At 42.2% G+C, this 25,232-nt stretch overlaps 1 protein-coding gene and 1 long non-coding RNA gene across 9 annotated transcripts in view; one reads left to right on the top strand and one right to left on the bottom strand.

The window, feature by feature from the left end:
* LOC138761233 (uncharacterized) overlaps positions 1–24,108 on the bottom strand; it is a 58,096-nt gene extending 33,988 nt beyond the window's left edge. Inside the window, exons 1-3 of one of the 2 annotated variants that reach the window (XR_011356203.1) lie at positions 24,032–24,108; positions 23,539–23,665; positions 12,739–12,958 (exon numbers count right to left, since the gene is read on the bottom strand). This is a non-coding gene — a long non-coding RNA (uncharacterized lncRNA). The remainder of the gene's footprint in view (positions 1–12,738; positions 12,959–23,538; positions 23,666–24,031) is intronic. The other variant, XR_011356204.1, reaches the window with a different exon arrangement.
* cabin1 (calcineurin binding protein 1) overlaps positions 1–25,232 on the top strand; it is a 570,396-nt gene that overhangs the window by 429,012 nt on the left and 116,152 nt on the right. For all 7 annotated transcript variants that reach the window (XM_069933017.1, XM_069933018.1, XM_069933016.1 and 4 more), the window contains one exon: positions 7,385–7,459. In XM_069933017.1, coding sequence (XP_069789118.1) covers positions 7,385–7,459 — 75 coding nt within the window. Of the gene's footprint in view, positions 1–7,384; positions 7,460–25,232 lie in introns of those variants that run through there.

Here is a 25,232-nt window from a genome sequence, read left to right as displayed (position 1 = left end):
AGTTCTGCTTTCTTTCAAAATTGTGTAATGGATATCAGTGGTCTGTGGGTGAAACTTGAAGGTATGAACATTTTTGGTGAATAATCTTAGAACATGTTCAAGAGATCAACTGCAGAAAGCTTGCAGTGACATCAGGATAAATAGGGCACAGATTTGGGGTTCTGAAGATTAAGTATGTCAATGACAGGAACTTTCCTTCCAGCAGTATCTGAACAGCAGCAAAAGTATAGTTGAGGCCTGGCTCTGCATTATTTAAATTTAAAAAATGAACATTGTGTGGATGGTTGAATTGACCTACCAAAAGAAAACAAATGAATCATGGAATATTTTTCATTCAGATGAAACATGACCATGAACTTGATGGTGTCTCAATCTGAAACATCAACAATTCCTTTCCCTCCATTGATGCTGCTTAACCATAGATTTATTGAACACTATAGCACAGAAACAGGCCCCTTGCCCCTTCTAGTCTGTGCTAGACTATTTTTCTGTCTGGTCCAACTGACCTGCACCTGAACCATATTCTCCATACATCTCCTATCCATGTACCTGTCTAAATTTTTCTTAAATGTGAAACTTGAGCCTACATTTACCAATTTAGCTGGCAGCTCGTTCCACATTCCCACCACTCTCTGTTCCCACTTTGAAATGTTCCCCTTTCACTCTTAACCCATGTCCTCTAGTTTTTATCTTACCTAACCTCAATGGAAAAAGCTTGCCTGCATTTACTCTATCTCCCCTCATTCTTCTGTGCTAACCTGTTTAACCTTTCCCTGTTACTCAGTTCTTCCTGGCAATATCCTTGTAAATTTCCTTGGCATTCTTTCAATCATATTGATATCCTTCCTGTAGTTAGGTGACCAAATCTGCACACAATATTCCAAATTTGGCCTTCCCAATGTCTGATACATCTTCACCATAACATCCCAACTCCTATCTCAGTGCTTTGATTTATGAAGGCCAATGTGCCAAAAGCTTTCATTATGATCCTATTTCCCCATGACACCACTTTCAGGGAATTGTGTATCTGTTATTCCCAGTTACCTCTGTTCAACCGCACTCCTCAGTGCCCTAGCATTTACAGTCTGTCATACCTTGGTTTGTCCATCCAAAGTCTGCATTTGTCTACATTAAATTCCATCTGCCATTTTTACAGCTGCTCCAGATCCCTCTGCAAACTTTGAAGGCCTTCCTCATTGACCATGGCACTTCCAATCTTTGTCATCTGCAAACTTCCTGAATCAATTTATCACATAATCAACCAGATCATAAATATAGATGGCAAAAAACAGTAGACCCAGCACTAATCCTTGTGGCACACAACTAGTTAGAAGCCTCCAGTCAGAGAGGCTGTCATCTGCTACCACTCTCTGGCTTCTCCTGTAAAGCCAATGTTAAATCCAATTTACTACCTCACTTTGAACACAGAACAACTGAATCTTGCTGACTAACTTCCTATGAGTGACCTTGTCAAAGGCCTTACTGGTTCATATAGTCAACATCCACAGCCTTTCCTTTGTCAACTTTAAATATACTTGAAAAACTCTATAAGATTGGTTAAACATGACCTACACCGCACAAAGTCATGTTTATTATCCCTAATCTGTCCCTGTCTATCCAAATATTTGTATATCAATCTCTTAGTACACCTTCCAATAACTTACCCACTACTGATGTCAGGCTCATCAGCCTATAATTTCCCAGATTATTTTTAGAGCCTTTTTTAAACAATGGCACCTCACCCGTGGCTAAGGACTTACCATATATATACCTTCCAGGGCCCCTGAAATTTCTACTCTAACCTCCCTTAAGGTCTGAGGGAATACTTTGTTAGGCCCTAGGGATTTATCCTTGTTGCCTACACCTCTCTCTTCTTCTTAACCAAATCCCCAATATCCTTTGAAAACCTAGGTTTCCTATGCCTATTAACTTTCCCTTTAATCCTGACAGGAGCCTACAAACTTTTTCTCTCAAATTTCATCTTTGAAGACCTCCCACTTACCAAGCACACCCTTGCCAGAAAACAACCTGCCCCAATCCATGTTTTCTAGATCCTTTTCCCTCAAAATCGGCCTTTCTCCAATTCTTATTCATAATTATCTTGAAACTAATGGCATTATGATCACTGGACCAAAGTGTTTCCCTCCACATAGTTCCATCACCTCTCCAACATTCCAGCACCTGTAGTCTCTTCTGTTTCCAACCATGTGGACCATTATGCATTACAAAATATAAATGTAGTAAATGGCTGTGACAGATTCACAGGTGAAATGTTCCTTTACTTGGAAGGACTGTTTGAGCCGCAAATGGTGGTGAGGGGGGAAGATACAAGTGCAAGTGTAGCACTTGTGGTCACAGAGGTAGGTACCAGGGATTGGTGGAAAAGGATGAGTGAATGAGGGAGTCACGTAGGAGTCATTTACCACATCTGATGCGCCCTCCATCACATCAGGGAGACTGGATGCAGAATGAGAGATCACTTCATTCGCTCTGTCCACTGCAACAGCAAGCACCTTCCAGTGGACAACAAATATAATTCCACATCTTATTGGCTTGCTAACATGTCGCATGGTCTCATGTACTACCATGTTGAGGTCACCCATACATTAAAGGAACAATACCTTGTGTTCCACCTCAGCAGTCTCCAACCAGACAGCATCCATATCAACCTCCAATTTCTGTTACCCCCCCTCCCCCCAGTCTCTCTGTTTCCCTCATCTCTCTGTCGCTCCTCCTTTAGCTCCCTGCACCCATCCCAACCTTCCCCTGTCAGAGAGCTACTCTTCTTAGCCCTCTGCCCTCTTCCTCTATCACTTCTCAGCTTCTTTCTCTTTTACCCTTCCACCTGTATCCATCTATTACTCCTGGGCTCCTCTCCCTTCCCTTCCCCCCTTCCACCTTTTTATTCAGGCATCTGTGATTTTCAACATTTCTGAAGAAGGGCTCAGGCCTGAAACATCATAAAAACATAGAAAATAGGTGTAGGAGTAGGCCATTTTACCCTTCAAGCCTACACTGCCATTTATTATGATCATGGCTGATCAGTACTCGGTTCCTGCCTTCTCCCCATACCCCCTAATCCCCTTGTCCACAAGAGCCAAATCTAACTTACACTTAAATATTGACAGAGAACTGGCCTCAACTACTTCCTGTGGCAAAGAATTCCACACATTTACCACGCTCTGAGAGAAGAAATTTTTCCTCATCTCAGTCCTAAAAACAATTCCCCCTTATCCTTAAACTATGGTCCCTGGTTCTGGTTTTTCCCAGCATTGGAAACAACCTTCCTGCGTCTAGTCTGTCTAAACCCTTAAGAATTTTATGTTTCAATAAAATCCCCCCTCAATCTTCTAAATTCCAGAGAATACAAGCCTAGTCTATCCAACCGTTCTTCATATGCGAGTCCCTCCATCCCCGGTATCAGCCTAGTGAACCTTCTCTGCACCCCCTCCAAGGCAAGGACGTCCTTCCTCAGATAAGGTGACCAAAACTGCACGCAGTACTCCAGGTACTGCCTTTTATTTCCGATAGATGCTGCTGAGTTTTTCGTACACTTTGGTGAATGGCACTATATCCTGGCATCAGCAGATTTCCTGATTTCTACTTCTGGACTGTATCGTTCTTACCAGCTAATTATCCAATTGTTAACCGCAAGATAACTATCAGCAGAAAATCTCTTTTTATTCTCCCTATTGCAGCAGAAAGGAATGATACTATAGTTAGAATGATTAAAATAAATGAGCGGCACAGTTAGCGAAACAGTATAACAGTGCCAGTGACCCAGATTCGAATCCATTGCTGCCCTTGAGGTGTTTGGACATGCTCCCTGTGTCTGCGTGGGTTTCCTCCGGGTGCTTTGTTTTCCTCCTGTGTTCCAAAGACATACAAGGTCGGTAGGTTAATTGGTCACATGGATGTAATTGGACAGCATGGGTCCGTGGCTCAGAAGGGCCTGTTACCAGGCTGTATCTCTAAATTTAAAAAAATAAATAAAAATTCACAACGGCCAGCAGAGGGAATTCTTCATGGCATAACTTCACCGGTGTCTAATCCCACCAGTTCCTGCCATGTGTGCTGACACATTTTGGAGATTTCTTTGTAATGTTATCCTGCCAAAGAGAGCCTTAAATTTAGAAATGATGGTCGGCTGAGGAAGATGGAGGTAGGCGGGTATTTCTTGGCATTGATCCAGTTGAGAGGGTGATTGACTGCAGAGCTGTAGTGATTGAGATTGATCTGATGCCTTCAGTTTTTTTCAGAAATTAAGTTGCTTTTGAGAAGTTGCTGTGGTTTTCGTTACCTCAATTTTTTAACTTCTCATTTCTGAGAAAATTAGACTTTATTGACTGTTCAATACATTGTTTGCTTTGTCATAATCCACATCTGATCTTTGCCTGAGAGTGTTGTCAATAAATAGCCTGTACTTTTTAAGTAATTTAACACTGGTCCTGCACCAAAGATGGTGGTGCCTATGCTGGACAGTGTGCCTCGAGGGTTTGTAGACTCCAAGCAAGTAACAGACTGGCACCTTGCTCCAGAAACAGAAAACCCACCACCTCCCGGTTGAGGAGAAGGACAACCATGCAGGGAAAGTGACAATGGCAGCGGACCAGAAAGGAGCTCAGCGGCTCAAGGACCCACCCACACCAGCTGCGGATTGTTGGTGACTTGCGATTGAAGGACCCAGACAGATGGCGAGCTGCTGAGCCTGGCTCATGGGAACCAGAGGGTGCTGATGGCAAGAAAGGCTCCTGAAGGACCTCAGGTGCTGAAAGTTTCCTGATTGTATCACAGGTTTGGATCTGGAGCCCAGTCTGCTGATGGTTTGAACTGGACTCTGTGTGGCTGCAGAGGCTATGGAAGTGTAAATGGCCAATCCATGGGCACTCAGTGTCTCTGACAGGACTCTTGCTTCTCTTTCTACTATTGTCAGGTGCGCTGGGCAATGCTCCTTGTGACTTTGTTTGTTTTACAGTGGACAAAAGTTGAAGTATATCATGTACATTTTTAATAAACTGTTATGTGACTATAAATTGAATCTTTGAACCTTTGAAATTTTTAATACAGAGGTAACTAAATCAAAATATCTCAATTACACCATCAGCCACATTACCACCACCCCACACAACCCATATAAAAGAACAAACCTCAAAAGTAACTAAAAATATCCATCAACAATATAGACTCAAGCAAGTGCACTAAATAGAAATATTGAAGATGCTGACTAAGTGCTTGTTATGTTCTTTGGGGAAAGGTCAGAATCCAAATTTATTGTCATGAACAAGTCATGATATTTGGTGTCTTGTGGCAGCAACATAATGCAAACATTCTTATTATAACATCTTACTTATTGTTATTAACTTAGTATTATTGGTTATGGCATTGTGCCTTGTGGAATTGCTTCACTAACACTAACACAGAATGATTTGTTCCGTTTTCTGCATGTGTCCTCTGTTTCTGATCAATATCTGATGTTTCATCATTAAACAGATCAATATCATGTTTGGGATCATTGTAGCTGTGGGGGAATGGTCAGTCAGCCTATATGAAATAACTTTAAAAATTCCTCAGGTTGGGTTTTTCATTCATAGCTGTGAAAATCTCTAAATCAGAGTGCAATTCCACTCCTGAGAATAGAGTACTGAAATGCACAATGCTATTTAAGCATCAAATCCAGCATTGTCTGTAAATTCTCCCTGAGTCTGCATGGATTTCCTCTGGGTGCTCCGGTTTCTCTCCACATTCCAAAGATGTTCAGGGTTAGCCACATGGGTGTATTTGGGTGGCATATGGGCCAGAAGGGCTTGTTACCATGCTGTATCTCTTAAAAATAAAAGTCAACACTGGCATTCCTAGATGATCAATCCACATCACATATAGGATTAGATATTCTTTAGTTTCTCAGTGCAATACGGATAGAAAATCTACTTTACAGACAGGATTAGACATTCTGATTCTCCACTCAAGTAACTGCACAGAAAGGATTCACATAACAGGAGAAAAGGCTGAGCAGCTCTTACCTTACTAATAGCAATCCTGTAAAGAAAGCAGTACACCTGAATTATTGCATCGCTGTTTGTGGAAAGATATTTGTCTTTTTTTAAACTAAAGGCATGAAATTGTTCCATGGTTGTCAGAAATATTCTCATTGATGGCTATACCATTTTCATATCACTTTGTCCTGAGAGTAAGCAGAGTGGATAATAAAGATGACTCCAAGTTAAAATGAAAAGCAGGACTATTTACTTTCAAAAACTCAAGATCTCAAAGGCAATCTGACTTAGGTTTTCAGTATTTTATGAGACATTTAAAAAATGTACCTCTCTCCACATTGCTCCCTGGATTTCATATGGAAAGAGAGGGTTTTATTTAGAAAGCATTACACAAATGCTTGACAATGCAAGGATAGTGGCCAGAACAAATGTTCTCAAAGGACAATTATCTGTATTTTTGATGGAAGTATAAATTGAGGCAGCAAAAAGAGGTAGATTTGTTATGTCTAATTGTTGTTTTCAGTAGTTGAGAAATGTTTGTTTTTGCGCTGAACTTGGCCTGGAGTGCCAAAAGATCTCAGCACAGAATAAGGCCATTCGGTCCATCGGCTCAATATAAGACAGGTCTGGCTTGACCCATTCTCCTCAGAGCTTTGCAGATTCTTATGTGAAATCTGCTTCTTCAACTCTCTTTGAAACATGACAGTTGAATCTGTCTCCATGCATTGTACCAGGCACCAAACCACTTGCTGTCCTTGTGTCACTTTTAGTACTGTGCCAGAATCCTTCAAACTGTGTGTCATCTCATTCTTCATCCTTCTGCAGAATAGTTTCTCTTTATCAAATCTGTCTGTTTGTTTCAAGATTTTAAATGTCTCTGTCAGATGCCATCACAACCTCCTCTGTTCCCAGAACAACCCTTTCTGTTCTGCCTGCTTAACTGAAGTCTCTCATCCTTGGATTAATATTTTTCTGTACCCCTCTAAAATCTTCACATCTTATCTGGAATGCGGGCGCAATATTTCAGTTGTGACTGAACCAGCGTTTATCAAATGGAGTGGGGGAATTTAACAGGGACCTGAGGCGTAACTTTTTTGCACAGAAGATGGTGAATGTATAGAATGGGTTGCTGGAGGAGGTAGTTGAGGCAGGCCTATGAAACATTTGGATGGATACATGGATAGGATGGGTTTTGAGGGATATGGGCAAAGACAGACAGGCGGAACTAGTGTGGGAAGGACATTTTGGTTGATGTGGGTAAAATGGGCTGGAGAGCTAATTTCCATGCTGTAAGACCTCTATGAGCTCCACTTTATGTGATTTGGTTTTATTGTTGAGGATTTCTTTAGGATTTCTAATGTTTGTTCCCTCATCTTATTTTTCTTTGCTAGGTTGATGAAGATGTGGCTTTGGAGCAAGCCATGAAGTTCTGCCAAATGCAAATGGCCACATCAACGCAGAAACAGGTATCTGTTGCAGGCTGTAAGCCCACTGGGGAGAAGAGAACACTGTGTTCGTGCACGTATTTGTATCTTTTCACAGTAATAATTGGAAGGAAGTCCAGAACTGATCTGGGTCTCAGTAATCCTCCAGTTCCTCTTGTTTGCTCAAGATTCCAGTTCTTCTGTTTCTCTAGAAGCCAATAAGATATTTCAGGAACTCTTGCTGCTCATCTAAATTATTCTTCAAGAAAAGTTCCAAGCCAAATTCTCAAAATAAAACACTCTTCCTGATCTTATCTAATTCTGCCACGGCTGGTGATTTCTTTTTGATATCAATTTTAGCATGTTCTTGCTAAACTCTATTTTGTCAATGATCAAAAGCAATCCACTCCATTGGAACGAAATGGCAATCTGGTTCTTATCTGGTTGTGTGAAAAGGAGACTGGATTTCTGATATAAAGTACTCTTCATTATATAGAAAATTTATATAGGTTGTGGCTAGTGATTGTGAAGCTATTAAAAAATTAATATGCTAGAAATATATAAAACTTGTGTCTGCACTGATCAAGGTTAAAAGGAAGATGTGTGATATATTAGTTGAAAGAGCACAGTTAATGCATTGCTATTGCAGTGCCAGCAACCCTGGTTTGAGTTCTCCACTGTCTGTGAGGAGATTGTAAATTATCCCCGTGACAGCGTGGGATTCCTCTGGGTGCTCTGGTTTCCTTTCATGTTCAAAAGGCATATGGGCTAGGAAGGTTGACTGATCACAAGGGTGTAATCAGGTAGCATAGGCTTGTTGGCAGGAAGGGCCTGTTACTGTGCTGCATCTCGAAATTAAATGTTATTTTATGGTTACAGTGGTTTGGAGTTCCGTAAACCAGAGACCACAGCATGTGATACAGTTCAGTGAAGGGTCTGACAGCTGCACCAACTGCAGAGCAGATTACAGACTCCGATCAGGCTGTGCCTCATGTTGGGTACTGGATTCATGCATATTGTATGTTACCCTTCCTCATTCATCCACTTATACACTTAACTTGCTGCCGTTTACTTGTGCTCTCTCATTCATTTGCACACTTTCACATGGTCACCTGTAACTCGTATAGATTTATTCATCTGTACAGTGTTGTTTGCTTTTATTGACATACTCTTACATAGATGCCCACTCACTGTTACTCAAAAATACATTGCCATATATTCACGTGCCCTCAGTGACTTTTTTTTTCTTATTTTTCATGTGCACATTGTGCCATTCACTCATAGGCACTCATCGTCATTTATCCTCTTTCAAATACCTTTGAATGTAAATAAGTGTGATGTCACTGCATGATGTATTTCAATGTGAAGTCTGAAAAGAACATCAAATACACAATGTTCAGAGCTCTGCATGTTTCTTGTACATCATGCTTTCTTTGTCTTGTTCTGAATGCTACTTCCCTAGTGACGAGTGACCTACAGGGGCAGGTGCTGGGAAATGGAAAAGGAACAGGAAAGAAATGAAGCAGTGCAAAGTAATAAAATTGTTGAGTGCTTTGAGCAGCTGCAGTGTGGTGGTGGCCCGAGTCTGAGAATGTAAGATCAGTTGCTGTAACTGCATACAGACCCAGAGGTCAGCTCAGGCACAGGTGTCTTTGTGGGTAGAGCATGTGGATCACCAAGTTAAACCAGTGGAACGAGTGTCACGTGGCAGTTCAGATCCAAACCTACACTGGGAGCCATGACGTTTACAACAAGCCCTTCCTGTGGAACAAATGAGGGTGTTTATGAGGGCAAATTGAAGACAAAAGTGTTCTTGTTCAAAATGTGTAAGCATGTACGAAAGAAATCTTACTAAAAGAGATATTGAAAAATGAATCAAACCGCAACAGTAGCTGGATTTACAAATCAACTTGTTTGTGAAAAAAAAAAATTACAGGCCAATTTGTTTGTAAAGGAATGGCTCAGATAATTAAAAAAGGATTGAAACAATGAGTAATTACAGTTGGATCAAATTTGAGAGCCCCATGCACATTCAGCTGAACATCTAGACAAGTTAATTGAGACCAGACTACCGAAGACTTAGCTCCAAGATTAATTAATTAAACTGAATGACCCATTGTGAGGATTATAGCTTCTCAGTCTGATTGAGTAATGCTCATTGTTGTGGTTAGGACTTGAGGAAGACAAAACACTCTTTATTTGGAGATGGGCAAAATCTCTGAATACTCGAGGGGACATACAGGAGGCTTTGGGAGCAAAAGAGTGCAGAAAAAAAATGGTTTTGCAAGAGACTCATGTGGTTATAACTGTACAAAGAGAAGGATGATTCGATTGTTGTAGCGAGAAAATGGGCATAAGTAGCGAACATCAATCTTCCCCAGATGCTGGGCTTCTGCTACTCCTCAAAACAGTCCTGACATTCACTACTGAAGAATGATCAGCCAGACCAGTGCAGTAACTGCTTTGGCTGTTGGCCTGGCAATCAAAAGGGTGCAGGTGACAACTCCCAAAAGCACCATTCAAAATGTGGAAATGGCCCACAAGGCAGTTCCAGTGTGTCCACCTTCCATGTATTGTATTATCAGTCATACAGGACTGAGGTAGAGCACGTGGACTGTGCACCCCCACTGAGTACACTTTAGGTCTCTGACCTCCTTGTGCAACACTGGGTCTTCCTGAGGAGATTGTATCAAAAGGTGGCTAACACTTTCAGTCATTTCAGTTTGTGATCTATTATTGCTTAACAAATCCGTATCGTTCAAACTCAGATGGGAGAGCTGAGAGATCAATAAAATCAAAAGAGGAAGAAATCAGGTTACTTGGGCTTGAGGAGTTGAGTTATGGAAAAAGGTTGATTAGGTTAGGAGCATTTGAAAATGAATGATTTGGTAGAGGCATACACAAATATGAAGGGTATAGATCAGATAAATGCAAGCAGACTCTTTTCACTGAGATTGGGTGAGTCAAGAACAAGAGCTTAAGGGTTATAGGTGAAAGATGAAATATTTAAGGGGAACTTCTTTTCTCCGAAGGTGGTGAGAGTATACAAAGAGTTGGATGTGGGTTTGATTTCAACATTTAAGAAAAATTTAGATAGGTGAATGAATGGGAGGGGCATGGAGGGCTATAGTTCAGAGTCAGGTTGATGGGACCAGGTAGAATAATAGTTTGGTATGGACTAGATGGCTGAAAGGCCTGTTTTCAAGCTTTTGTGTTCTATGTGTGTATGTACAGACCTTCTCCCTAGTAGGGTCATCACTAACCAGAGAACATAACTTTAAGGTGAAGAAGTGGGGGGGTGGGGGTGAGGGGGATGATATAACAGGAACCTGAGAAGTAACTTTTTTTACACAGAGGTTGGTGAGTATGTGGAATGGGGTGCTGGAGGAGGAGGAGGTTGAAGCAGGTCATGTTGCAATGTTTAAGAAACACTTGGACAGATATATAGAGAGGATGGGTTTAGAGGGATATGGGCAAGATGCAGGCAGGTGGGACTACTGTGTGTGGCGCATTTTGGTTATCATGGGTAAGTTGGGCCAAAGGGTCTGTTTCTGCACTGAATGACTAACTCTCTCAGTATGCACAGCAAAAGGCACCTATGAAACAAGACACAGAAAGCAGATCAGATGTCATTGACTCTCAGTCTTTCCTCAGAGCTACAGATCCAATACTGAACTCAATAGCAGGATACACACCTGCAAAAAGGATGGTACACAGCAACCACAGGTCATAATTAAGTCTGACTCAGTTGTACTGGTAAGGGACTGAACAAAGGGAATCTGGAGGGATTTAACAGGTTAGACAGCATTCATGATAGAAATAGTCAGTCAAGGCTTTGAGTAAAGGCCCTTTATCGAGATTAAAGTTAAAAAAGAGGAGATACCATTTACAAAGATATGAAAAAAATGTTTTTGATGGCCCAAGCTGAAGGGCTACTGGATAGAGGAAGGTGAGAGAGGTATAGAGACAGGTAGAGGGAGAAAACACAGCGAAGGATGAGAAGTGGGAATAGGTTAGAGGTAGAAGTTGGAGCTGGAGTAGAGATGGAAATGGTGGAATAGGGTAGAGATGGGGGTTATCTAAAATTGGAAAACATCAATCCTCATACCATTGGGTTTAATGCTGTCTAGGAGGAATATAAGGTGTTGTTCCTCAAGTTTATGTTTTGCCTCACCCTGACAATGGATGAGGCTGGGGTTAGACACTTTTGTGCGGAATGGTGAAAGGAAATACAGTGACTTGTAACCAGGAGTTGTAGATTGGACCTCTAAACAGCAAAGCAGTCATCCAATCTACATTTGGTCTCACCGATGCTGAGAATTCCGCATTGAGTGCAATCGATTGAGTTTGCTGAGGTCCATGTGAAGCTCTGCCCCATTGGGAATGTTTTTTATGGCCTTGGATGGAGGTGATGAGGAGAGGGGGTGTATGGAGACAGGTATTGCACTTTCTGCTTTTGGTCTAAGCTGGAATTCCAGGTTGCCAGCAATGTTAATTTCTCTATCCTGTTCCAATTTACTCTTTAACCCATTTCCCCCATCCTCCCAACTCTTTCAATGGTCTACTCCCCTGCCTACCTCTCCATTCCTCTTATGTCCAGTGCCCTATTACCTCTTGATTCCTCCCGAACCCTTCTTTCCATTCTTTTTACATCTCTTTATACCTATCTCCCTTTAGTCTTGATAAAGGGACCCAACTTTGACTGACCATGTCTATTCAATGGAGAGAGACTTCCTCCACTTTCTCTTCATTCACTCAAGAATGCAGCATCAATATTTTTTGTGTTTCTACTGCAAGGGGAATTGGGAGAAAGAGTTGAAACAAAGCAAACCTCATGCGTATACTGTTAAGTTGAGGAGTTTGGGGTACATGTTGAGAGCTGTTGTGCTGAGACATTGGAGAAATTGAGTGTACAAGATCCCAAGAAGAGTCCCATGAGGAAATAGGAATTCAGGAAGTTTCATGTAGACTCCTTGATCACAGGAAAAGATAAGTTTGAACGTAATCCTGAAGTGAGTCCGACAGCTTCTATGGAAGAGTTGACAGACCATGACTGGATAAAGTCAAGAAATGGCATTTTCAGTTTTAAGTCCATGGGTGAACTCACAACATCTATTGAGCCTCCAGGATCAACACATCCTGACCTCAGAACCTACCAAACCAATTACATTTGTAATTTTGAGAGTGTTGTTGAATTATTTTTGCTCTTTTCTTTCTAAATGGAAAGAAATTTAATTTATGTCTGACCGTGTGCAGTGTTGATGCATGTGCCCCAAGAAGAACATTGAATAAAACTAGGTACAGCTTTTCAACCATGTTACCTCCTTCCAAGTGAAGCAACACTTCACCTCTGATTCTGCAGGGGTCATCTAATGCATCCAGTGTTCTCATTGTGGTCTCCTCTAAATCAAAGAGAGTGGACACCTTAGTTCTGTCCGCTGCACCATCAGGGATCTTCCATTGGCAATCCATTTCAATTCCCTGCCCCATTCCCACGCCGACCTGTCTAAACACTTTTCAAGCCCTGGCAGAGTGAGACACCTGCAAGTTGGATAAACAACACCTCAAATACGGTACAACATTGAGGACCGAAAGACCTGTACTGTGTTTTTTTTTAAACTTTATTTATCCGTTCAAAATACAGATAGTAAGTAAAATATATATAACAATAAACAAAGCATGAACGTTATATTTTATATATATTAAAAAAAGAAAGGAAAAAAAGGAAAGAAACCCCTCCCTCTTTCAGCCAACTCCAAAAAGAAAAATGTAAATATTCTGAATATAACAACCACCTATTAATAAAAAAAACTATAGTTATCTGCGAAACATATGTAATTTTTTCCATTATTAAACAATATTTCATCTCATTATGCCAAAAGTCTAAAATTTAATAATTTCAGGTAACACATTACTGAACATACTGAACACATTTTACCTAAGATCAAACTTGATAAAAATATACTTACGCATAATCGGACTGTTTAAACCCTGAGCATTAAAAGTAGCAAACTTCAACTTTGACATATCCACTAATATTACTAAAAACTAATAATATCAATATATAAAGACTCAGATCAACGTAAATAGGCCCTCCAATAGGAGAAAAATAAACCACAAATTAAGGTCTAAATAAAATGAAAATTAAAAAAAAAAGATAAAAAGAAACCCCCCCCCCCAAAAAAAAACTACCAATAGGTAGTAATCCCGAAACAAAAGTTGGGTGTGGATCACCCACCAGTGGCTGATGACTAGTAGAACATAGAGCCAATTTCTCCCTCCCCAGCCAAACAAAGAATAACAACAAGATATCACAATGACATAAAGAAGTTATTCTATTCATCCAAGAAATTTCAGACTCGGCGACCCCATTTCAAGGAAACAGACTCTTTTCATTCCCATTTCTCCCGTTTCTTCCATTTCCCGAACAACCAGATTTTTCTTTAGGAGACAATGGTGAGCTACGTCTTTGTCCTCTTATATCTGGCAACAAATCAGCAAAACTCATTGCTTCACACTCATTCTCAAAAAACCAAGATTGAAAGTCTCCACAAAATACCTTCAACACTGCCGGATAGCGAAAAGTAAACTTATAACCTTTATGCCACAAAACTTCTTTAACTGGATTAAATCGACGCCGACACTGAATAACCTCTTGACTCAAATCAGGATAGAAAAAAACTCTACTATTCCGAATAATTAACGGAGCTTGTCGTTGTCTCGCGTTTTGCACTGCTAAACGAAGTATCGTTTCTCTGTCCAAATAATTCAAACATCGAATTATCACGGGTCTCGGTGGTTGACCAGGCAGAGGTCTTCTTCTTAAGGCTCAATGAGCTATTTCCAATGCCAGACCTCCAGAGAAAAATTCCTGCCCCAGTATTTGTGGTATCCATTCGGTAAAAAAACGAAGAGGATCTTGTTCTTCCATACCTTCGGGCAAACCAACAATCTTCACATTATTCCTTCTACTTTGATTCTCCAAATAATCTACTTTCCTCTCTAACTCCCTCTCACATTCTCGCAATTCTTCAACGGATTTTTCCACCTCCAACACCTTTTCTATATTAGAAGCTACTTGTTGTTGACATTTCAAAAAAGCAGCCTGAAATTGTTTAAAATCCTTACAAGATGCTTCCACACGTATTTTAACTGTATCCAGTTCCAAACTGAGCCTTTGAGACATTTCATTCAGCATAGGCTGAATGATAAGGCTTAGCTGTTTACATTGTAATTCAGAAAAGCTCAGCCCTGCTTTCTCTTGCATAGTGGCAGAACCAGGTAACTGCAGCTCCTGCTGCATCTCAACAACAGGCAGTTTAACAGTTTTACTGCGGGTCTGGACTCCCAGCGATGGCACCCCGACTTCCTCAGGGGGCTGACGCTGTTCTCCCCCCACAGCCCGTTGTTGCTTCAAAAACTCACAAAAAAGACCAAAATATTCAGATTGGAGTATATCCTGGGGTATTTCAAGCAATGGAGTAATCTTCTTGCGTGCCCCCTGCATTAAAGTTGGCAGGCTGCCAGAATCAGGATCCACATTGCGTGCACACGTACCTTCCTTCTGAGAATGGGTAATTCCAGCCATGTCCTTCTCCTGGTGAGTAGTAGTCATTTTTTCAGCTCCCATAGGCAATCTCTGTGGTTTAGGCTTGAAAGAAAGCAAACCTGAAGTTGTAGCAGACTGTTTAGGCTCTAAATCTTCAACACTCCGAAAATGTCGTTTCTTCTGTATTTGAGGTTTAATCTTTTTACCATTAATAGCCATAACAATTCCTTGATACTTTAAACTAAGTTTTAAAAAATTTAAATCTGAAAACAAAGAGTTAAAAACGGGTTCTTAAAAGTCTGGCCAGAGAGGTCGAGATTACATGTCTAGATTCTACGCCATCTTGCCACGCCCCCCCAGACCTGTACTGTGTTGTAGTGTTCTATGTTCTATATTCCGTCTGGGCACCCTCCAACTGGATAACATTAACGTTGACTTCTCCGGATTCTGTTAAACATGCCCCCCTCTCTCTTCCCCTTGTTGCTTTCCTCCAGCTCGCGCTCTCTCTCTCTCTCTCTCTCTCTCACACACCCTTCCCCGCCCCCCACATTTCCCTCTGTCTCCTTTCAGAGTCAAAATCAATTCTCACCTCTCATCTTGTCATATTTGATTAACACCTTTTGTTGGTTTGGACTCCTCCATCTGTCTTTATTCTGATCCCTTTTTGTTCTTTGCTTATGCCCTGAAGAAAGTTTCCACCCTGAAATGTCAGTAATATATCTTTACCTTCTATGGACACTGCACGATTGGCTGAATGACCCCAGCATTTCTGTGTATTTTTACTTTTCATTCAGGCATCTGCCTGCTCTTTGCTCCTACTTGAAGAGGGGGTCAGGCCTGAAACATTGGCTGTATGTCTTTACCTCTGATAGATGCTGTGTAACACCTGTGAGATCCTCTAGCATTCTTGTGTTTTTTTTACTTCAACCATGTATTTCACTGCACACTCTGCATATTGCTTCACTACAGACCAAGAACCCACAAAGGCAGAAACATTACAGCTTGCATGTTTGTGTCATACACTTTTGCTTATATATTTGTCAGAACCACAGAAATAAGGCACTTTGTACTTTGGTATCAGTAAACATTAAACAGATCACAATAATTCCTTCCTCCTCAGTCTTGATCTATCAAAGCAGGCAATACGCAGATAAACAAGAAAGTCCGCAGATGCAGGAGTCGAGTGCAATGCACAAATGTGCTGGAGAATCTCAGCAGGTCATGCAGTATCTGATCCAAAGGAAGTAAAGAATAACCAACATTTCAGGTATAAGCAACAGAAAGTAAAAACACAATTTGAGAGAAACTCAACAGGTCACACACCATAGTTTATACAGCAAAGATTCAGGCCTCAGCTCTAAAACACAATTCGAGAGAAACTCAACAGGTCACACACCTGGATTGGGGGGGTCAGGAAAGTGGACTACTGTCAGGAGTGGGGCAAAAGTTGCTAGCTCTGTGGAGAGCACCCCAGTGGCTACAGATCTTAGCAACGAATATACAGTATTGGATGAAGTAGGGGGAGATAACCTGCCAGAGGTAGCGCCAAAGGAGACAGTGGTACGGAAGGAGAAGAAGGGGAACAAGGTGGTCATTGGGGACTCCATCGTTAGGGGAACGGACAGAAGATTCTGCGAACCTGACAAGTGTTCCTGTATGGTGTGTTGCCTCCCAGGAGCCAGGGTACGTGACGTCTCGGATAGGGTTCAGAGTATCCTGCGGGGGGAAGGAGACCGGCCAGAGGTCCTGATACACGTGGGCACAAATGACATAGATAGATTGAAGGAGGAGATCCTGAAGAGAGACTACCGTGAGCTCGGAAGGAGGTTGAGAAGCAGGACCTCCAGGATTGTAATCTCGGGGCTGCTTCCTGTACTGTGCGAGGGTGGGGGCAAGAATAATAAAATCAAGAGGTTAAACGTGTGGCTGAGGGAATGGTGCAGAGTGCAGGGATTCAGGTTCATTGACCATTGGGATCTCTTCTGGGGAAGACGGGACCTATACAGGAGGGATGGTTTACACCTGAATGCGAAGGGGGCCAATATACTGGCAGTTAGGTTTAATAAAGCTGTCGGAGCTGATTTAAACTAATTTGGCAGGGGGAAGGGAGCAGGACTGATAGGGAAGTAGATAGGAGAGAGAATATAGGGGTGGTTCCAATAGACGGTGAAACAATAAGGAATAAGGGAGCTAAAAGTGATAGGAGAATAAGAACGAATGCACCAAGAACCAAGGTGGAGGGAGAAAGGAGGTATGGCATCAAGGTATTGTGTATGAATGCAAGGAGTGTAAGGAATAAAATGGATGAGGTTGAGGCGCAAATGGCAATGGGAGGTTATGACATTGTCGGAATAACGGAGACATGGCTGCGGGAAGGGCAGGATTGGGAAATAAATGTTCTAGGGTACACGTCCTTTAGAAAGGACAGAAAGTTAAGAAGAGGAGGTGGGGTAGCTCTGTTGGTAAGAAATGAGATTCAGGCGTTTGAAAGGAAGGACATTGAAACAGGTGAGGTAGAGTCTGTTTGGATTGAATTAAGAAATTGCAAGGGCAAGAGGAATATAATGGGGGTCATTTACAGGCCTCTGAAAAGTAGCTCAGATATCGGTAGTAGTATAAATCAGGAATTAAGAGTGGCATGTCAAAGTGGTAGCAATACGGTAGTTATGTGGGACTTCAACATGAGGGTGGACTGGGATAATCAGACGGGGGCAGGAACACAAGAGAGCGAGTTTATAGAATGTCTACGAGATACTTTCTTGGAACAGCTAGTGGAGGAACCTATCAAACCTATCAAAGCAGGAAGTCGATTCTGGACTGGGTGCTGTGCAGCGTCGCAGACTTAATAAGTGACCTTGATGTAGGGGAGCCATTAGGGAATAGTGACCATGGTATGGTTACTTTTAAGCTGCAATTAGAAAGGGAAATGGAAAGGAAGTCGGAAGCATCTGTACTTCAGTTAAATAAAGGGAATTTTGCAGCTATGAGGGAGGAGCTATCCAAAATAAAATGGGAAGATATACTAGCTGGGAGGACAACTGGGGAAAAATGGCAGGTTTTTATGGACATTTTTCACAGGATTCAGGACAAATTTATTCCAAAGTGGAGGAAAGGCTCTAGGAGACGCAAATGGCAGCCCTGGCTCACTAAGGAAATCAAGTGCATTATCAAGTCCAAAGGGAGTAATTATAAGATAGCGAAGCGGAGTGGGAAATTAGAGTATTGGGAAACCTTCAAAGAACATCAGAGGGTAACTAAGAAAGCCATAAGAGACGGGAAAATGAAGTACGAGAGGAAATTAGCAGATAATATTGCGGAGGATAGCAAAAGCTTTTTTAAGTATGTGAAGAGGAAGAAATTGGTTCGGTCTAAAATTGGCCCTTTGAAAATGGGCAAGGGTGAAATTATTACCGGAAACAAGGAGATGGCAGAGGAATTTAACAAATACTTTGCAACTGTCTTCACCAAGGAGGATATAGGTTATAGTCAGTTAGGGGGTAGTGGTCATGCGGTACCAAGAGACTTGGGGAACTTTACTGGGGAGGTAGGGGATCTAATGGATATCCGGATCCAGAAGCAGGAGGTTATGAGTAAATTGTTGGGACTGAGGGCTGATAAATCCCCAGGGCCTGATGGGCTGCATCCTAGGGTGCTTAAAGAGGTGGCTATGGAAATTGTGGAGGCACTGGTCGACATTTTCCAAAGTTCCATAGATTCCGGGGAGGTCCCTGAGGATTGGAGAGTGGCTGATGTGGTGCCGCTTTTTAAGAAAGGAGGGAGGGAGAAAACGGGAAATTATAGACCGGTTAGCCTGACATCAGTGGTGGGGAAGATATTGGAGTCCATCATAAAAGGAGAAATAGCAGAACACTTAGTCAGTAATAATAGTATAAGGGCTAGTCAGCATGGATTCCTTAAGGGTAAGTCATGCTTGACTAACCTTCTGGAATTTTTTGAGGATGTGACAAAGAGGGTGGATTCGGGAGAGCCAGTGGATGTGGTGTATTTGGACTTCCAGAAGGCCTTTGATAAGGTACCGCACGGGAGTCTAGTGGGCAAGATCAGGGAGCATGGTATTGGAGGTAAGGTGCTGACATGGATAGGAAATTGGTTAAGAGATAGGAAACAAAGGGTTGGAGTAAATGGGTCTTTTTCAGAATGGCAGGATGTGACGAGTGGAGTGCCTCAGGGATCGGTGTTGGGTCCTCAGTTGTTTGTAATTTATGTTAATGATTTGGATGAGGGGATTATAAATAACATGAGCAAATTTGCAGATGACACTAAACTGGGTGGCGGTGTGGGGTGTGAGGAGGATGTAAGGAAAATGCAGAGGGACTTGGACAGGCTGGAGGAGTGGGCGGCTAAATGGAAGATGAATTTCAATGTGAACAAATGTGAGGTTATTCATTTTGGGGGAATAGGAAAGCTGAGTATTATTTAAATGGAGACAAGCTAGGGAGTGGGGAAGTGCAAATGGATCGGGGTGTACTTGTTCACCGGTCACTGAAGGCTAGCATGCAGGTTCAGAAAGCTGTGAAGAAGGCAAATGGAATGTTGGCTTTCATAAAGAGGGGATTGGAGTATAGGAACAGAGACGCCCTTCTGCAGTTATACAGAGCCCTGGTGAGACCCCACCTGGAGTATTGCGTCCAGTTCTGGTCTCCAAACTTGAGGAAGGACATACTAGCTATAGAGGGTGTGCAGCGGAGATTTACAAGGTTAGTTCCAGGGATGGCAGGGTTATCATATGCAGCAAGGCTAGAAAAACTGGACTTGTATCCATTGGAGTTTAGAAGGATGAGGGGGGACATGATTGAGGTATACAAAATCATCAGGGGGATAGGCAAGGTGAAGTCTGATTACTTGTTCCCAATGATGGGGGAGACAAGGACTAGAGGGCATAGTTTAAGAATACAGGGTAGGCCCTTTAGGACGGAGATGAGAAAGCATTTTTTTACCCAGAGAAGTGTGAATCTGTGGAATGCTCTGCCACAGAGGGTGGTAGAGGCGGATTCGCTGACTATGTTCAAAAGAGAGTTAGATAAGACTCTTGTGGGTAACGGAGTTAAGGGTTATGGGGATAAGGCTGGAAAGGGGTACTGATGGTAATGATCAGCCATGATCTAAAATGGCGGTGCTGGCCCGACGGGCCAAATGGCCTACTCCAGCTCCTATTGTCTATTGTCTAAGAAAAAGATACATAATCAAAGATTCAGGCCTCAGCTCTTCATCAAGGTATGAGCAAAATGTAGGCAAGTGCCTGAACAAAATCACTGGAGGGAGAGGAGCACAGTCCCACAGGCAAGAGGTAATAAGTGGATAAGGGAGGGAGGCACAACAGCAAACAGTGTGTGTGTGTGTGTGTGTGTGTGGGGTGGGGGGGGGGCGCTGTAGTGGTTCTGTGAATGGAAAAGGGAGGGGATGGAGAGCTGGAGGAAAGGAGACAGAGGGATGGGGAAGAAAGGGAGAATGGTGGTCTAACAGAAACTGGAGAAGTCCATGTTAATGCCATCTGGTTGAATGCAACACACAATAATGCTGTGTAAGGCTTTGAATAAAGATGTGCTGCTGCTCTACTTGTAAATAATATTCATGGCTTTATTAAAATTACTGCATGCATTTGAAAAATGTCTCTGATTTCCCAGTAATACTTTGGGAAACTGTCCTCACAAAGGACAGGAGAACTTGAATTGTGATGCGAAACAACAGATGCAAAGTGGCAACAGCAGCAGCTTCCTGTGATCTTATCAGTCATCTAACCTCCAACAGTGCACATACCACCTCAGAAGATGCACCCAAATAACTGGCTCAGGATGAAGGAACTCTGGTTTCTCAAAAAAGTATTGCATTAGAGCAATATTGCTTTACTTTCTGTGAGTAATTAAGACTCTGCAAATGGTATTGACTGCACTTGTGCACAAATGCTGTTGAGGGAGCTTCATGACAGTCTTGCCACCTCAGACAAAAAGATCTGTATTGTTCAGCCTGTGCCCAGACATGCTCTTGCAAAGAGTTGTGAACTCTTAACTGACATGTGATATGTGTTGGAGCTCTGTGCCTTGCATCATGCCAGCACAGGGCTTTTCCACAGGCCAATATTCCATTGAACTGAATATCAAAGAATATCAAATGTGCAGTTTTTAAAAAAAATTGTGTACTAATAATGATAATGCCACTGTCACGGGAAGGGAGACTGATGAAAAGGAAGCACCCCACTTTGTAAAACTTTCATCAAGCCACAAACTGCTTTCACACATTATCAGCCCCAGGTGCTGCACTTCAAAAGCAGAGTCAAAACCGTTGCTTGCTGTACAGATGTTATTTTTGTTCAAACTCAAAATTCAAAAATAAACTCCATTCCCTCTGCCTGGAAATGAACAAAATATTCCACTACCTTAACCAAGCTGCCTGACCTACTGAATGTTTCTGATTTAGTGGAATTCATTACAAGTCCACAGATTCCCACTGCAAATCTATTCCCACTATACTTTCTCTCATTCTGCTTTTTTGTACAGACTTATTAATTCCATTCCCCCAATTTCTTGATCTCCATTACATCTGTTCTGATGAGGAGTCTAGTTCAAGTTTATTACTGTCATTCCACACAAAACTTTATGGGGCACTTTCCTTTTTCCATAACTGTGGATTTCCCTCTGCTGTAGCTGATGGGACCCTCAACTTTCTAGTTCCCACCTTCTGCTGTCGCCACCTCTCCACCCAGCCACAATGAAGGCAGGCTTCCCATTGCTCTCACTTTACATCCTGCCAACCTCCACATTCAACAGATCATCCTTCATAGTTTTGGCCATCTTCAATAAAATCCCACCACCATGCACATCTTACCCAACTCTTTCAACATTCCAAAGGGACCATGATGTTCACAACTGGATCTCTCTTGCATCTCTGAATGCAGCAGACTAGGCTATATAGAGTACAATGAATGGAGAGATTGGTGAGGCTGAGCTTTACATGAACTAAGCTTGCACTTGATATATCTGGTGTGGCCTTAACATCAGTGAGACCAAACACAGACAACTTTGTCCGGCAATGGATCCAAGCTCAGCCTTCAATCTAATGACATGAACATTGATGTTTCCATTTTTAGTTATCCCCCATCTCCACTGTTTCCATTTCTTCTTTATCCACTCCACCACTTATTTTTTCTTTTCTTTTTTCTTTATTTAACTTTTCTTCCCTTCTTCCGTCCCCCCCACTCCCCCCACCGTGGTCTCTCCTTCTACCTGTTTTTCCACGTCTCCCACCTTCTGCCCTATGTACTATCACCTCTGGCCCCTTCCATAGGTTTATAAGCCCTTGATATATTTAATATCACTTCCTTCCCTCTTGTTTTGATGATGATCCTGAACTGGATGCTGTCTGATCTGCTGAATTCTCCCAGCAATTCTTTGTTCACTTTAATTCACCATCTCCCTAGTCTCCTGCTCTAAATTCTGTCTTTAGCCTCCTACGCCATTCCAGTGACACTTAAGGAGTAGCACTTCTATTTCCCAAGGAATCTGAGGATATTTGGCACATTCTTCATACTTCTCCAGGTGCACTATGGAAAGTATACTGACTGGTTACATCACAGCCTGGTTTGGGAATTTGACTCCCCAGAAATCTAGAAGGCTATGATGATCCATCACGGCTCTGACCTCTCTTCCATTGCAGACATCTGTGTGAGGCACTGCTTCATGAATGCACTCAACATCAAAAAAGGACCGCTATCACCTTGGACACAAACTGTTCTTGCTGTTACCTTCAAGCAGAAGTAACGGAAGCCGGAAAACCAGCACCTTGAGACTCAAGAACAGTTGGTATCCAACAAATTCTTGAAACTCCCCTTGAGACATTAGTCATGGGCTGTCTGCACTATTGCAAGTCACTTTCTGTGAATACTCTTCATTCAATTAGTTTACTTTTATAGGTTTTCTTTACATACCTGTTCAGCCACAGCAAGTAAGAACTTAAGCGCATTGTACAATGTGTTGGACACTAAACTCATCATCGTCTTCTCTCTGGGCACATTTGCAGCCATTGGGCTCCATGTTGAATTCATCAGTTTCAAGTAACTGTGTCAGAGTAGACCGCCCTGGCATAAGCTCATCCATTGTAACATTAACAGAAGCTTTTCTCTTTGTGGATGCTACCTGATCTGAGTGTTTCCAGTACTTTATTTCGTAAGTCCATGCTGTTCTTTGAATTAGACTATTCCAACATTTTCTTACACAAAAAAAGAATTGCTACCTTGGACCACTTTAGTTCAAGATTTAAGATTCCTTTTATTGTCATGTCATTATACAAAAAAAAGTAATTCATGATACAATGCCACCACCTGCAGGTTCCCCTCCAATAAACCTGCTGTTAGACTAACAAAAAGTCATCATGAGAATTGTCCAGTGCCCCTAACAAATAACAATAAGAGAAACAGAAGCAAAAGAGAGTCCCTTCAGAGAATTGAGTGTCCATTCTATCTCGGATATTTCCAGTGCTCTTTCCACCTCTATCATTTCTACACTTGGAAACAAGTTTGTCTCACTTTCTCATCTCTTATAAAGGGTCATTTATTTACCTGATACAGTGACTCCTTCTCGCTCTACAGATGCTGCTTGGCTTGCTGAGAGTTTCCAGCATTTTCTTTTTATGTTCCTCTCTTAGGATTGATTCCTCCTGTCTTATTCCTCAAGTGCTTTCTATATCTGTGGCGTGCACAGCAAAGAAAAGAAACCCAGCACTTGTAAAATATTACATAATGGATCATTGACTTGGTAGCCCAACATTGTCATGGAGTTTTACAACCCAGCAAGAGGCCCTTCAGCCCAAGTTTCCATGCCAACCAAGTGGTCTGACTCAGCTAGTCCCATTGCCTTCTATTGGCCTATAATATTCTGTTAAACTTTTTCTCTCAATGTACCTTTCTAAATGTCTGTTAAATTCTTATATTGTACGCGCCTCTACCACTTCCTCTGTCACTCTGTCAGCTTAGTCCACATACCCACGGGAAGAGGTGCCTTTTAAATCTTTCCCTTCTCACCTTAAAACCATTAGTTTTAGATTTCCCTTACCTGTGAAATAGTCTATGCTCCTCTTGACTTTACATCCCTATGGTCAAGGGAGAAAAATCTGTCAGTTCTATCTCTTAGAACCCAAGCCAGCCAGTCCCAGTGACTGTTGCTATGTCAACACATTGTTGATTTCTTCAAGATTTCTACTCTCTGTGAGACCTCAGTGTGCAATGTAACCTCCAGGATGATGTTGGAGTGTGAACTGTCTTCTTCCCTTTTGCATTGAAATTCAGGCCACTTCAGATTGTTTTGTGTGCAGTATTTATGGTATTGTTGCCACAATAGCAGGGCACATGGAGATGTGGGGGGGCTGGTAGTCATGGTGGGGAGCTGGCTGATGGAGGACCTCAGTCTTCTTCAGGCTGACTTCCAGGCCAAACATTTTGGCAGTTTCCGCAAAACAGGACATCAAGCGCTGAAGAGCTGGCTCTGAATCGGCAACTAAAGCGGCATCGTCTGCGAAGAGTAGTTCACGGACAAGTTGCTCTTGTGTCTTGGTGTGAGCTTGCAGGCGCCTCAGATAGAAGAGACTGCCATCCGTGCCGTACCAGATGTAAACAGCGTCTTCATTGTTGAGGTCTTTCATGGCTTGTTTCAGCATCATGCTGAAGAAGATTGAAAAGAGGGTTGGTGCGAGAACGCAGCTTAGCTTCATGCCATTGTTAATGGAGAAGGGTTCAGAGAGCTCATTGCTGTATCTGACCCGACCTTGTTGGTTTTTGTGCAGTTGAATAACCATGTTGAGGAACTTTGGGGGCATCCGAGGCGCTCTAGTATTTGCCAAAGCCCTTTCCTGCTCACGGTGTCGAAGGCTTTGGTGAGGTCAACAAAGGTGATGTAGAGTCCTTTGTTTTGTTCTCTGCACTTTTCTTGGAGCTGTCTGAGGGCAAAGACCATGTCAGTAGTTCCTCTGTTTGCATGAAAGCCGTACTGTGATTCTGGGAAAACATTCTCGGCGACACTAGGTATTATTCTATTTAGGAGAATCCTAGTTAAGATTTTGCCTGCAATGGAGAGCAGCATGATTCCCCTGTAGTTTGAGCAGTCTGATTTCTCGCCTTTGTTTTTGTACAGGGTGATGATGATGGCATCACGAAGGTCCTGAGGCAGTTTTCCTTGGTCCCAGCAAAGCTTGAAAAACTCATGCAGTTTGGCGTGCAGAGTTTTGCCGCCAGCCTTCCAGACCTCTGGGGGGATTCCA

Source organism: Narcine bancroftii, chromosome 4, assembly GCF_036971445.1.
Source record: "Narcine bancroftii isolate sNarBan1 chromosome 4, sNarBan1.hap1, whole genome shotgun sequence".
Lineage (NCBI taxonomy): Eukaryota > Metazoa > Chordata > Chondrichthyes > Torpediniformes > Narcinidae > Narcine > Narcine bancroftii.
The sequence above is the reverse complement of the archived record's forward strand: the minus strand, read 5'-3'. Positions and strand labels throughout refer to the sequence as shown.